Genomic DNA, 14,531 nt, shown 5'->3' on the forward strand with positions numbered 1-14,531 from the left:
GATGGCGTGGGCGGGGGCCCGGGGCCGAAGCCCGGGCCGGAGGCGGCGCGGCATCCTGGAGCGCCAGCGCGCTGGGGCGCGGGCGTCGGGCAGCTGGGAGCGGCGGCAGACGTTCAGCGGCAGCTGGGAGCGGCGGCACGGCGGCGGCGGCGGCGGCGGCGGCAAGCCGGGGGGCAGCTGGGAGCGGAGGCAGGCGGGCGGCGGCGGCAGCTGGGAGCGGCGCCACCCGGGCTCCAACCCTCTGGACCCGCAGGACCCCAGCCCCGACGCCTACTGCAACCTCGTCATCCTGGCTGTGGCCAACAGGGTGAGCCCGAGGGCACCCCGCGCCGCTGCGCTCTGCTCCCGGGCGCGTCGGGGCTGGGCTGGTGCCGCTTTACCCCGCCTCGCCCCCCAATCCTGCCCCATTCACGAGGTTCCTGGGCTCCACCCTGGCCTCTTTCCTTCTCCCTCCTTCTGCCCTACCTAGGACTTCAGTTACTACCTGTGAGCCCATGACGCCAAAAGGCTTCTAAACGCCAGCCCTGGACCCTTGCAGGACACTTCCCCCTTAGTGTCCCAATAGGATGAAACTCAAAATAGACTTGGTTTAATCCCTCCTCCAACCCTGCTCTTTCTCCAATATCGTCAGTGTCCGAACTGCCACGGTAACAATCATGAGGACACGAATCCCCAGTGTGAATCGAGTGCCAACCCATCCCAGACACAGAACCAGCATTAACTTATGTCATTCTAACAGTAACCAGCAGAGGGGAATATTTCAGTCACATCCATTCCATAGAGAAGGAAACCGCGACCCAGAGACTAAGTAACTTGTGCAAGGTCACACAGGAATCAGGTGGCGATTTCAACATTGGTACCCAGGAAGTTCAGGGCCTGTACTCGTGGGGACGATGTCGTCACCCAAGGCAGAAGCCTTTCTGTCATTCTTTCCTTGCCTACCCTCCCTCCACCCATTCTCCACAATCACCTTTGCTTTTATTCATTTGACCATATCTGAGTGCCATCTTGTGCTAGGTATTGGGCTGGGTGCTGTGGGTACAGAGATAAAGGAGACATACCCGGTGTCCTCCCTTAGGGAGCTCACAGTCTAGCAGACACCGTCAAGCCCTGTGGCTTCTAAGCTTTTCCTCCGGCCCAGGGTCCCATGGTGAACAAAACCACGGTGAACAAAACAGACATGTTGCCTGTCCCAAAGGAGAGATGGACAATCATCAGAAAACTTGGACTCCGGAGCTGATGCGCTCTTCCTTGACACACTTTCTCACTTGGCTTCTAGCTCTCCCCGTTCTCCTGGTTCCCTCCCACCCATGTCCCTGGCTGCTCCTTCTCTAGAGCTGCTTCCTCCTCTTCAGCTTCTTAAGGCTGGCGTGCTCCAGGCTTAGTCCTTATACCCAGTCCTAGATGGTCTCTTCTAGTCTTGGGGCATTTAAAACACTGAGAACTCCCTAAAAAGTTTCTCTCTCATCATCAAATCTCCAGACATGTTTTTCCACTCTGCCCCTTCATTCAAAGGTCTAATGACATAAAAGCTGAGCTCCCACTTTTCTCCCCCAAACCTGCTCCTGCCTTGGTCGCCCTGTCTTGATTGATGGCAGCTCTGTCCTTCTGTTGCTTTTACCAAAACTTTGCGGTGATCCTTGGCTCCCCATTCTTTTTCACACAACCCATATCCACTCTATCAACAAATCCTCTTGGCCCTATTTTAAAAATATAACCATCCCAAAATGCCTATCCTGGGTCACATTTTAATTTATACCTGAGCTTTTTTTTTTTTTTTAGAGATACAAAATAGGAAATGCCCTCATGGAGTTAATCTCTTCATCATTTATAGCCTTTCTGTGTCTCTTGCTTGAAGGCATAACGAAGTCAATGAAAGAAGCAAATTCTGCCCTAGCTGGTTTGGCTCAGTGGATAGAGTGTCAGGATCCTGGCTTTGATTCCGGTCAAAGGCACATGCCAGGGTTGCAGGCTCGATCCCCAGTAGGGAGTGTGCAAGAGGCAGCCAATCAAAGATTCCCTCTCATCATTGATGTTTTTTATCTCTCTCTCCCTCTCCCTTCCTCTCTGAAATCAATAAAAATATTTTTTAAAAATAAAACAAATTCTTTATATTTGTAATCTCCAAAAAATATCACCCAAGGACTTCAGTTCCCTCCTTCTACCGGAGACTGAACTTTATGTCTTCATCCTGCTTCCATTTTTGCCCTGGGTGCCAGGAAGCTCATATCTAAATATGGCATCTGGTAGTGTAGTAACTATGTTGAACCTAACACTTTTTATACACTTAATTCTTCCTTCTCCTACTAGGTATTGGGAGACCTGGCTCTAGTCGTGGCTAATCACTTTACCTCTCTGGCTTTCAGCTTCCTACCTGTAGACTAAAACAAATTGGGGATTATTTTATTTATTTTTTAAAATATTTTAATTGATTTCAGAGAGAAAGGGAGAGGGAGAGAGAGAGAGAAACATCAATGATGAGAGAGAATCGTTGATCGCTGCCTCCTGCATGCCCCACACTGGGGATTGAGCCTGCAACTCGGGTATGTGCCCTTGAATGGAATCGAACCTGGGACCCTTCAGTCCGCTGGCCGATGCTCTATTCCCTGGGCCAAACTGGCTAGGGTGAGGGGCTTCTTTTAGATAAGCTTCAGGAGGGCCCATGAATCCCCAGGAAATTGGGTTGCATGTGTGCATTTTTCAGGACAGGAGGGTTAGAATCATCTCTGGAGTCTACAAAGGTGTCCAAGACCCCAAGAACAGCCATTTTGATGGGAAATCATTTTTGATGGGAAATACCCTCAAAGCCCTTTTATTAAAAGGTATGTGTGTCTCTGAGCCTCCTCACACTGTGCCTCCTCCTCCCTGGGCCAGGATGCTGCCGAGGAGTCCTGCGCCCTCATCTGTCAGGTCTTCCAGATCATCTACGGGGACCAGAGCATCGAGTGCGTTGACCGGGCTGGCTACCACTACACATCCACGCCCGAAAGGCCGTGGCTCTGCAGCCGCAGTGAGTGGTCGAAATCCTGGCCTCCTCTCCTATGAAACATCCCGAAAGGCCAGGGGAGGAAGGATGCCCCAAGACTTAGGGCCAATGAAAGCCTTTAGGGGTTCTATCTCTCCTGCAATTACAGTGTACCCCCAATATGGGGTTCTTAAAAAATGTCCGTTTTCATGATGACCTCAAACCTAGCTGCTTCATAGATGTTCTGGTTGTCAGATTCAGAACAGCTGAACTTCTCTCTCCCTTTTGTTTTTGGTGTTCCTTCTTTTGCAGAAACTTAAGATAGTGCATTGTCTGTCTGTGAAGCTGGCTAGCCCCACTAGGACAGTAGGTCAAAACCAAAATTTCAAGACTGGTCCTTGAATACAATCAAGGGCTGGAATGAGAACGAGACCCAGAGAGTATTTACTGAGCACCAACTATGTGCCAAGCAACCTTGTCTGTCCTGTTTGCCACTGTACCCTGTGTGCCTCGCCCGGGAACAGGGACATCACAGATGCTCAAGTTTATTTTTTTGAATGAATGAAAGAACTCTCCGTGAGGCCTTATGATTCCAATTTGACAGATGAGGACATTAAGGTTCAGAGTAGTCAATAAATTAATCAAGCATACACAGCTACTTAGTGTCAGAGTTGGGATTCAAACCCAGGTATTCTGATTCTAAAGCTTCTATTTGCACCAGCTTCACTCCCCGTGCTGCCTTCAAGGCCACTAAGTGAATTTCCTCAGGCACAGCCCCCTCAGCGCGGTCCCTGTTTGCATAGTTCCAGTGACAGGGAGATGGCTCTTTACTTCTGGAGGCACTCCCATCTGTAGAAACTGGCTTGAGGAAGCTTGGATAACTCATTAACGGTCACAGGAATGATAGGCAAATAAATGAGGTAATGCAATAAATATTTCAAGAAATTCATTCGACACATATTTATTGAGCACCTACTAGATGCTGGGCGCTGCTAATCGCCAGGATATCTTGCTGAGCAAAACCAGATGTGGCCCTGCCCTTATGAGGCTTGCATTGCTGAGGTAATGTGACAGTAGTTAAATAGCTACAAAAATACAGTGCAAACACATGCTGTGCTATGAGAACATATAATGAGGAACCAGCCTGGCCTGGGGAGTCAGGGGAGTCCTGAGGAAGTGACATTGAGCGAGCCAAGATCCGAAGGTGAGGCTAGTACCTGGCATCAGTGAGATAACAGGGCTAGGCACAGAGCCAATTCTCTGTAAACAGTGCTTCTTTACTCTCAAGACTGAGTTCCTTCCCTCTCCAAGTTCTTTTTTGTGCCACCTCAAACACATCCAGTTTACAAAATACACCCTCACCTGTTCCCACCGCTGTTGTACCCGAGACCCTCTGGGGTAGACAGGAAGGTGATGTCCCAATGTTGGGGAAGTTGAGGGCCAGGTGACAGGAGGTGAGTTGCCCAAGATCATCTGCGTGTCAGGGGGTGAGGTGTGTGTGTGTGTGGGGGGGGGGGGGGACAGGAATCGTGGTTAGCAGCTTCCAGTCGCTGCCCATTTCCGAGTAAATGCTAACGTCCTTACAGTAGTTTACAAGGCCATCTGCTCCAGCCACCATCCCTACCCCAGGGAGGGACTGAGGTTGAGGCCTCAGAAGCCGGGGAGGCTGGTCCCTGCTTTGCTTCCTCTGACAGCCCCTCTGTCTGTGGTCCCAGGTGACAGCTGCCGAACCGACGGGACTTACGCCTATGATGCCGACTTCAGCTGCTGCAGCTCTTTGTGGGTACCACCCTTGCTGGGGACCCCACTCTCGCTCCCCCCACACACCTGTTCATAAACAGGGTTGTGCTTCTAGGCATTCTTGAACCCCCTGTGGGTAAGAAAGGTGGGAGAAAGTGACCCCACTTTGATTTGTGCTGAGACATTGGGCATTAGGGTGGGAGGTAAACTGAACTCTGATGAGCTCAGAGGATTCATACCGAGAGAACTAGGAAGTGGGCCCACGTAGGCCTGTGGTTCTCTCCTAGTCATCCAGGCTGAGTGGCCTGCAAGGTCCAAAACCACAGCTAACGCCAAAGAGTCGTTTTGGTTTATTTTAGTTGAGGCTCCATGTAATAGAAAACCCTGAAAAAGAAGAATAGCTTAAACAAGATGGAGCGTTTCTCCCCTGTCTTTTACATAAAATATTAGGCCAGCATTTCATGCATGGTCTCGTGGTTGTTAGGGGCCCAGGCCTCTCTTTTCCTGCCTCCTCAGCACTTACTTCCATCCTGAAGGCCGCCTCATGTCCCAAGAAGATGGTCATAGCTCCAGCCAGGGGGGCAGCATGCCAGGGGCCTCTTTAAAAGCTTTGCTGGAATTCCCACTGGCAATGTTTGCTTACATCTCATTGGCCAGAACTTGGTCACATGGCTACAAGTAGGAAGACTGGAAAATGTAGGATTAAAAAAAGAAAAAAAAATCTCACCACCATGCTAACACTGCTTCTCTGTAGGTAATAGAAAATGTAAAGACTGGGAGGCAGGTTGACTTTTTATTAAGCAATATTATTGCCAGGCACTGTGCTGTGTGCTAGGGATACAGTGGGGAACAAGACAAGGATAACACCCAGCTTAACACATAGTAGGTACACAACAAATGAAGAAACACAAGTCCCCTGCTCTTGCATGGTTTACAGTCTAGCACAGCCGTGGGCAAACTATGGCCCGCGGGCCGAATCCGGCCCGTTTGAAATGAATAAAACTAAAAAAAAAAAAAAAAGACCGTACCCTTTTATGTAATGATGTTTACTTTGAATTTATATTAGTTCACACAAACACTCCATCCATGCTTTTGTTCCAGCCCTCCGGTCCAGTTTAAGAACCCATTGTGGCCCTCGAGTCAAAAAGTTTGCCCACCCCTGGTCTAGCACAAGTGACAAAGAAGTCATTATTTAATAGTAATGAGCATTAATGATAATAAGCAGAATAAAGAGAAGCTCAGAGTGCCAGGAGGGCCTCTCAGAGGTGATGACACTGGAACTGAGACCTGGAGAAGGAGCATTCTGGGAGAGGGCACAGCAAGTGCACGGATTCTGAAGCAGGATGAAGCTGGGTGTGTTTGAGGATCAGCAGGAGGCCCCTGTGACTATGGCAGTGACTGTGGTCAGAGAGAATGTTTGGTGAGATCTGGAAAGTCCTTGCATGTCATGAGTAGACTTTGTGAGCTCATTTGACAGAGGGTCTAATCCAGTCTGGGGGGGATCAGGGAAAATTTTCCTGAGAAGATGACATTTAAAATCTAGGTACTCTCCCTCCCTGGAGCAGGCCCATGCATCTCCTAAACGCCGAGGGACCCCAGGAGGCTTGCAACCAGGGAGCAATGGGCAGTGGCAGCTTGTCCCAGGTTAACCCCCTGAACCTGTCTCCAAGGCCTCTTTTCTCTGACTCCAGTGAGCTGATAGCAGCCCCACCTTGGCTCACTTTTTTCTCATAAAATTTCTAGAGAGCCAAAGCAACCCCAACTAGTCCCCCCTGTTTCTTCTATCCTAGGCCTGTTCTTGTTTCACTGTCCCCAGCTTTAATAAATGTACTCTCAAAAAATAAATAAATAAATAAAAAACATAAAATAAAATCCAGTGATGAATAAGAATTAGCTGAGCAAAAGATAGGGGGAGAGAGACATTCCAGGATGATGGAACAGAATGTGCAAAGGCCCGGAGGTAAAGAGGTACTTGGAGTATTAGAGGAAAGGAAGGCAGGGTGGCCCGAGCACAAACAGCAAGAGTGAGAAGAGGCTTGAGAGGCAGCCAGATAATGTGGGGCCAGATAATGTGGGGCCTTGAAGGAGAAAATGGGACCTAGGATGAGGCCTCAGGCCCAGAGCACTGGTAGCTATGCCCTCCCACGTTCCACCCACGGCAGGGGAGGAGCTGGAGAGAGATGAGTGAGGACCCCTTTCTGCTTGTCCCTGCAGCAATGGCTCCCAGGACACATTTGAAGCGTGTTACAGCGGCACATCCACACCCTCTTTCCATGACTCGCACTGCAGCGGCAGCGACCACAGCGCCTTGGGCCTGGAGCAATTGCAGGATTACATGGTCACGGTGAGCTGGGGCACCAGTGCAGACAGCACAAGCAAAGGCCTAGAAATTGGAGGAAACACAGGTTATTTCAGGAATCATAAATAATCTTGGACATGACTGAAGCATAAGACCCAGCGTGGGACGTGAAGTTAGGAGAGTACACTGAGGCCAGCTTGCTGAAAGGCCTAAACTAAGGTCAGCGAGCATTGTCAGAGGAGGGCTGGGCCAGGTACGCCCTTAGAGAGGGCTCTGGGCCTTTCAGGAAGGGGTTGGATCGGGGTGCTTCCTGGGATTGATCTCGAATGGTGTCCCCACAGTTGCGGAGTAAGCTGGGCCCCCTCGAGATCCAGCAGTTTGCCCTGCTGCTGCGGGAGTACAGGCTGGGGCTGCCCATCCAGGACTATTGTTCGGGCTTGTTGAAGCTCTACGGAGACCGGCGCAAGTTCTTCCTCCTCGGTGAGCCCCCTGCCCCCTGCCCCCCCCCCAAGGTCAGCCAAGGCCCCTGCATGGTCATGACATTCCTGGTCAGTCTCCAGGCCGGGAGTGTTTGTTCCATATCTCTCAGCCTCTGATAAAGCCAAGATGATGAGATCCAGGGAGCATATGAGAAGACCGAGGTGCAGAGAGAAGGGACTTGCCTGCAGTCACAAAGTCAGTAAGAACAAAGCACTGGTATAACCATTCCGTCTTCACAGCAAACCTGGGAGAGGAAAGGATTCTTCCCATCTGACCCCCTGAGGAAGCTAAGGCTCAGAGAGGCGAAGGAGCTTGTTCACGGTCACACAGCTAGTGAGGAGGGCCAGCAAAACAACAGTGGGAATGATCGTGTTACTAAGTTAACATGTATTTGGCCATTACCATGTGCCAAGCATCACCTCATTGAATGGCCTCAGTTCAGGGAAGTAGAAACTATTATTTACCCCAGATTGTGCGGATGAGCAGACTGAGGCTCAGAGAAGCCAAGTACTGAAGTCACATAGTTAGTAGTGACTGGACTGCAATGCGCTCACTTGTATGGGGCACTCAGTGTGTGCTGAGTACCTTATTTAATCCTAACAAACCTACCAGGAGAAGATGTGTACTTTTCTCAATTTTACCCAGGAGGAAAGCTCTGAAGAGTTTTGTGTGTGTTTTTTTTTTAATTTATTGATTTTAAACAGGGAGAGAAGGGGAGAGAGAGAAAGAGGGAGAAACATCGACTTCATGAATTCATTGGTTGACTCCTGCATACGCCTTGATCAGGGATGGAGCCTGCAACCCTGGCATATCGAAAACTCTCCAACCAGCCGAGCCGCCAGCCAGGGCCCAGAGTAGTTATTTAATGAGGGTCACACACCTCTGTAATGGGGTGTAGCAATAATAAGCTAACGTGCAAAGAGCATGTACCAGGAACCACGAAATCTGTCATTATTCTCTGGCTCAGAGTCAAGGAACTTGTGCAAGGCCACACCGCCGGTGAGGGGTGGGCGGGGACCTGAACCCGGATTTCCAACGAAGGTGACCCCTCTGTGGGAGGGGAAGGGGCTGAACCCCCAGGAGTCACCTGCCCCTTGGCCCGCAGGGATGCGGCCCTTCATCCAGGACCAGGACATTGGCTACTTCGAGGGCTTCCTGGAGGGCGTGGGCATCCGTGAGGGCGGCATCCTCACCGACAGCTTCGGCCGCATCAAGCGCAGCATGAGCTCCACGTCGGCATCCGCTGTGCGCAGCTATGACGGCGCGGCCCAGCGGCCCGAGGAGCAGACCTTCCACCGGCTGCTGGCGGACATCACGCACGACATTGAGGCGCTGGCCCCCGATGACGACGACGAGGAGGACAGCACAGACGAGGAGGCTCGGGGCTCCCCGGGCGGGAATGAGGCATCCGAAGACAACTACCTGTAGCCTGTGGCTGTGCCCAGGCGGAAGGCGGAGCGCGTGGCCCTGCCACCTCGCCTTGGACTCTCACTCTGGTCTGGGGAGGTGCCCATCCTCAGGGCCCCTCCTCATCCCACCCCCACCCCCAAATCCGGCCTCCATTCCCCGTCTCAGATCCTGCCCTTAGGGCTCCGGTTCCTAAAGTCCGAGGCAGTCGCTTGGGGCTCAGCTAGCCACTCTGCCCGCCCGGGATGGGCACGTTCCCCTGGCCCCCCCGGGATCCGCACCAGGACACCCCCTCCTCCCGGACTGCGCTTCTTTCTGAAGGCCTCGCGAGGGGTGATGAGTGGGCTCCACCTTCTGGCCGACTGAGAAAAGCATTCCCACAGCCCAGAGACTTCAGTTCCTCCTGCTCTGCAGTTGGAGAGACTGAGGTTTAAAAGAGGGAAAGGGACTGGAGGGAACCTCCTGATTCTCCTGCGATGTTATCTCAAACCGACCAGGCTAAGTCTGTAGAGGGTATTTTTAAGGCTCTAAATAGCAGGGACCGCCCCCCCCCCCCCCCCCCCGCCCCCACAGTTTTCTCCACCACCACCACTGAATCAGATCATCAGTGTGGAGTAGAGGTTTTTCTCTACTGAGAGTTGACTCGGAGGAGGGTGATCTGGATCCCAGTCCTAAGGCTCCAAACAAGTTGCTTATTCAGATCTTTGATTTGGAGCCAGACAGACCTAGGGCTGCCCTCTCCAGCCCTGCCTTTGGATTTCTTTGGCTACCCAAGACCCCTGAGAGGGGGCGTGGTTAGTGTCCTAGCCCCTAAGCCCCCATCTCCTTGCCTGTCAGATGATATGGGCCCCACCTGCCTCAGAGGGAGGTCATGGAGATGAACAAAGGTCAAGACCTGAGTGCTGGGTCTGCCACATGACAGGCACTCAATAAAGGCTGTTCCCTTCCACATCTAACACGTTCTGACTCAGTTTACCTGTCTTTACCCTGTGTGCAGTGGGCTGGGAATGAGGTGGGAGTGAGATCTAAGACCCTGAGGGAGCACAATTTGGGAAGAGGAAATAGGACTTGCCCTCACAGCTCCATTGCAGCCTGGCTTCATGCTTAAGCCAGAAAAGTACCCAAGACTCCACAGAGCCATCCCAGTGGTCTTGGGTAGCCAAAGGAACCTAAAGGCAGGGTTGGAGAGGGCAAGAAGCATAAATACAGCATGTGGCCCAGCCCAAGTACAGGCTTGGAGGCTAAAAGAAATGACCCCTGAAAGGAAACCAGAGACTTGCCTAGAAGAACTAGGCAAGTTTATCCTATATAATAAAGATGTAAAATGCAAATTGACCATCACACCCTCGCACAAGATGGCCGCCCCTATGTGGGCACAAAATGGCCGGCAGGGGAGGGCAGTTGTGAGCAATCAGGCCAGTAGGGGAGGGCAGTTAGGGGCAACCAGGCCAGCAGGGGAGGGCGGGCAGTTAGAGGTGACCAGGCCAACAGGGGAGGGCAGTTGGGGGCGACCAGGTTGGCAGGGGAGGGCAGTTGGGGGTGATCAGGCCAGCAGGGGAGCAGTTAGGCGTTGATCAGGCAGGCAGGGAAGTGGTTAAGGGGTGATCAGGCTGGCAGGCAGGCGAGCGGTTGGGAGCCAGCAGTCCCAGATTGTGAGAGGGATGTCCGACTGCCAATCTTGTGGGATCAGGCCTAAACCGGCAGTCGGACATCCCCCAAGGGGTCCCAGATTAGAGAGGGTGAAGGCTGGGCTGAGGGACACCCCCCCCCCGCCAGTGCACAAATTTTGTGCACCGGGCCTCTAGTTTATAATAACATTACAGAGCCCTCTGTGGCAAGATACATGGTACTTACTAGGAGGTAGGTATTATTATTACCCATTTTTTAAATTGAGAGAGAGAGAGAGAGAGAGAGAGAGAGAGAGAGAGAGAGAGAGAGAGAGAGAAACATTGATTTTTGTTGTTCCACTTATGTAATGCATTCATTGGTTGATTCTTGTATGTGCCCTGACTGGGGATTGAACCCACAACCTTAGCATATCGGATGATGCTCTAACAAACTGAGGTACCCAGCCAGGGCTACTATCACCCATTTTAAAATAATAATATTATTGTTAGGGCTTCAGCTCCAGAGAGTTCCATGGTTCATACTCAGTTTGTGGCAAGTGACCATCTCAGCATAATTGGTCTGTGCAAGACACTTGTGATATTTTGCTTTGTCTTATTTTCCCCTTGTATCTACACATTCGCCACACTCCTCCTCCCCATCATGGGCACCCACTCCTATGTGTTGATGTATGTCCCTGGACATGAATACATACAATGCTTTGTGTGTGTGTTTACACTACGTAAATAGTATTGGGTAAGGATCTCATTTTGTTGCTTCTTTTTCACTTCATAATATGTTTTTAAGATCTACCCATCTAGCTTGTTGCAAAATATTCCAAGCTGAGCATCCACTGTTTCATGTATCCATTCCCCCCGGTGATGGACACTCAGGTTGTTTCTAACTCCCTCTGACCACAAACAACCCTGAGATTCACGTCTTTGTGGATGACTCTTATGGAGCTACATGAAAACTTCTTCAGGCTCTGTACTCAAGAGTAGAATTACTAGATCACAGGTCATACAGGTTTTAAATGTCACTAAATTCTGCTAAAGCGGCTCCACTAGCAACCTGAGAAGGATGCTCTCTCCCCACGCTTTCATCAGCTTTTACATTATCGGACTTTGTAATTTTGCCTAGAGATTGGGTGATAAGGTGGCCTCTCATTGTTTTAACTTGTATTTCTCTATTAATCCTGAAATTCAGAACCTCCTGCTATACTTGTCAGGCATTTGGGCTCCCCCTTCAGTGAATTGCCTGTCCAGATCTTTTGCCCATTATTTATTGGGTTTCTTGTCTTTCTCTTGTTGATTTGCAGGGGTAACTCATACATTTTAGATATTAACCTCTTGTTGGCTGTTGATGTTCCAGACACCTTCTCCCAATATGTTGCCCATATGTTAGCTATGGCAGTGGTTCTCAAACTTTAGCATGCGTTAGAATCTCCGCAAGGTTGCTAAAACACAGATTGAAAACTCCACCCCGAGGTTCTGGCTCAATAGAGCAAGCATGAGTCCCAATAATTTGCATTTTTAACAAGTATTTAGGTGATGGTGATGGTCCAGGGATCACACTTTGAGAACCACTTGGTCTAGGGTGCTTCCTTGGAGCAACTTTGTTCCATTGAACAAATCCTTAATTTTGATCTTTTCAAGTCTATTTATCCTCATTTTATGGCTGAAGGAACTGGAGCTCAAGGAGGCAAAGTGAATGACCCAAGGTCACACAGTGAGCTGGGATTTGGACCCATCGCTGGCTAACCCCAGAGCCCATGCTCCTAGTTGCCCACCTATCCTGTCTACCAGACTTTGGGATGTAGTGATCTCAGGCTGAGGCATTTGGACCTGAGGCTACAGAAAGCCTTACTAGGTTCCTAAGTGAGACAGCCTTAGAGGGAGGAGTCAGTTGGCTAGAGGCTGGGCCAAAGAGCTAGAAGACTCTCTTAAAGGCCTAAGGCTTTTGCAAGCTCTGAAATTGCCCACAGTCCTAGCCAGGGCACAGTGACGGGCTGCTGAGAAGCACTGGAACAGTTCTTACCCCACAGCTCTGGCAATGGAGCAATTTCCCTCAACCGAGGAAGTCCCCACCACCCCGGAACTACCCTGTTACCAAAGCCACGTAACCCCTAGTTACTGAAGTCCAAAGAGCTCTGGCTGGGGTGGCACAGGCTCTGAGCATGTGCACTCTGGCCACACTTCCTCCTGTAGTGTCCAGAGACCCAGCCAAGATCACTTCCCATCATGGTTCAGTTCCTGGCACTGCAAGAGGGGAAACCCCCTGGGGGTGGACAGCTGATTCCCAAAGATTTATAGGGATGGTGTAAGGATGGAACTTCCCTACCAGCCGGATCCCCTGGGGACAGAACTGCCCCATGTATGAGTGATGAAGTTAATGACACTATCTTTACCCCTACATTAAGCTCCTCCTGCTTTGGGACCCTGCAACTTCCTACTCCCTCCTGGCTTCCAACTGGAGATGCCTAGCAGTTCCTCACAACTGTGTGTTGGGGAGGAGTCCTGGGGCCAGTCATTTGGTCACCAAACCTTTAGAGAGCACTCACTCTGTGCCAGACACTGTGCCAAACACTGAAGGGAGATATACAGAACAGTTCCTGCCCACTGAGGGGCTCTGGGCCTGATGGGGAAGCAACGTTCTCAATTTTAAAACCAGAGAGTGAGAAATAGCTCTTTCTGGGGAAGATGGAAAAAGCTTTGCAGAGAAAGTGACTTATGAGCAAGACTTTGAAGGAAGAGCAAGATTTGGGGCAGGTATACTGTACAAGGGGAAGCCTTCCAGGTGGGGTCAACACAAGCAAAGGTCAGGGAGTTCCAAGGAGCCAAGACTAGTGACCGGTTAGCATTAGTGCGTGGTTAGATGCTCTGCCCCACCCCCAGCCCCCCGGGTTAGACTGAGTGAGTTTTGAATACCAACTCTGACATCTGCTAGTTGGGTGACTTTGGGTAAGGCCCTACATGTCTCTGGGCCTTAGTTTTCTTCTCTATAAGATGGGAATAGTAATCGTATCCCCCTTAAAGATCTCATAGGTTATTGTGACACGTAAGATCATCCGTGTAAAAGTACAGATAGTAAGTGTTCCATAAATGTGATCATATTATTGCTGCTGGAGGAATATGGGGTGAGTGAGGTGGGGGCAGGGCATCAGAGAGGGAGCTAGAGGAGTGGGCACATTGAGAAGACCCTTTAGGAACAGGGAAGAGTAGGCAATGGGGAGTGACCACATGGCTTACATCTTCCGAAGTGAATCTAGCTGCTTGGCGAGGAGGGTTGACTGGAGAATAGAGGGAAGCCTGGGTGCTGGGGAGTGGGACAGGAGGCTGGGACCACGCCCAGATAAGAGATGGTAAGATCTGACCCAGTTGGGGGAAGAGGAAGGAAGAGGAGAGGGCAGGTCCCAAAAGGAAGGGAGGGGAAGAGGGCTCCCTCCTGGCTCAAAAACAGCAGCCTCTCACATCCTTTGATTAGACTCATTCATTCATTCCACCATTCATTCATTTATTCATTAATTCATTCCACAACTGTTTCGTGTTTTTTTTAGCACTTGAACCCTGAGCCCATGAAGCTTACATTCTAGGGAGTTTATATAACTATTAACCACCCAAACAGGCCTAAAACATCAGAAATTGACAGCCCTATTGGTGTGTCCTCTCATTTCTGACTTGTCCATCCTCAGCTGTTTTAGATGAAGGGCAAAGGGTCTTAGAGCCAGGCTAGCCTGTCTTGCCCACTTCCTGCAATGGGGATGTCACGGTCTTCTGTGACAGTCCTTTCCAACAAGTGCAAGAGCTAACAACTCCCTCCTTGCCCACCCCAGCTTCCCCACCACCGCTGCCAGGTCTAGCATTGCCGTCTAGAATTCTACATGGCACAGCTGCTTGTGGCCCTCGCGGGGCGCTGCAGGGATGCACAGAAAATGATGCGGCCTGCAGAAAACGTTTCATTTCTGTCTAAAAGCAACTTGTTTAAAAATTTGTTTTTGAAGCTTACCATGCCGACAAATTGGATGTGTAAAGAGAC

The 14,531-nt window shown here is 50.6% G+C and overlaps 1 protein-coding gene across 1 annotated transcript in view; it reads left to right on the top strand.

The window, feature by feature from the left end:
* CCM2L (CCM2 like scaffolding protein) overlaps positions 1-9,448 on the top strand; it is a 14,859-nt gene extending 5,411 nt beyond the window's left edge. Inside the window, exons 5-10 of the mRNA XM_023754490.1 lie at positions 31-307; positions 2,875-3,010; positions 4,681-4,744; positions 6,920-7,049; positions 7,346-7,484; positions 8,590-9,448. Coding sequence (XP_023610258.1) covers positions 31-307; positions 2,875-3,010; positions 4,681-4,744; positions 6,920-7,049; positions 7,346-7,484; positions 8,590-8,912 — 1,069 coding nt within the window. The 3' untranslated portion in view covers positions 8,913-9,448. The remainder of the gene's footprint in view (positions 1-30; positions 308-2,874; positions 3,011-4,680; positions 4,745-6,919; positions 7,050-7,345; positions 7,485-8,589) is intronic.
* The last annotated feature ends 5,083 nt before the right edge of the window (positions 9,449-14,531 follow it).

The sequence above is a fragment of the Myotis lucifugus genome, unplaced genomic scaffold, assembly GCF_000147115.1.
Source record: "Myotis lucifugus unplaced genomic scaffold, Myoluc2.0 scaffold_60, whole genome shotgun sequence".
NCBI classification, from domain to species: Eukaryota; Metazoa; Chordata; class Mammalia; order Chiroptera; family Vespertilionidae; genus Myotis; species Myotis lucifugus.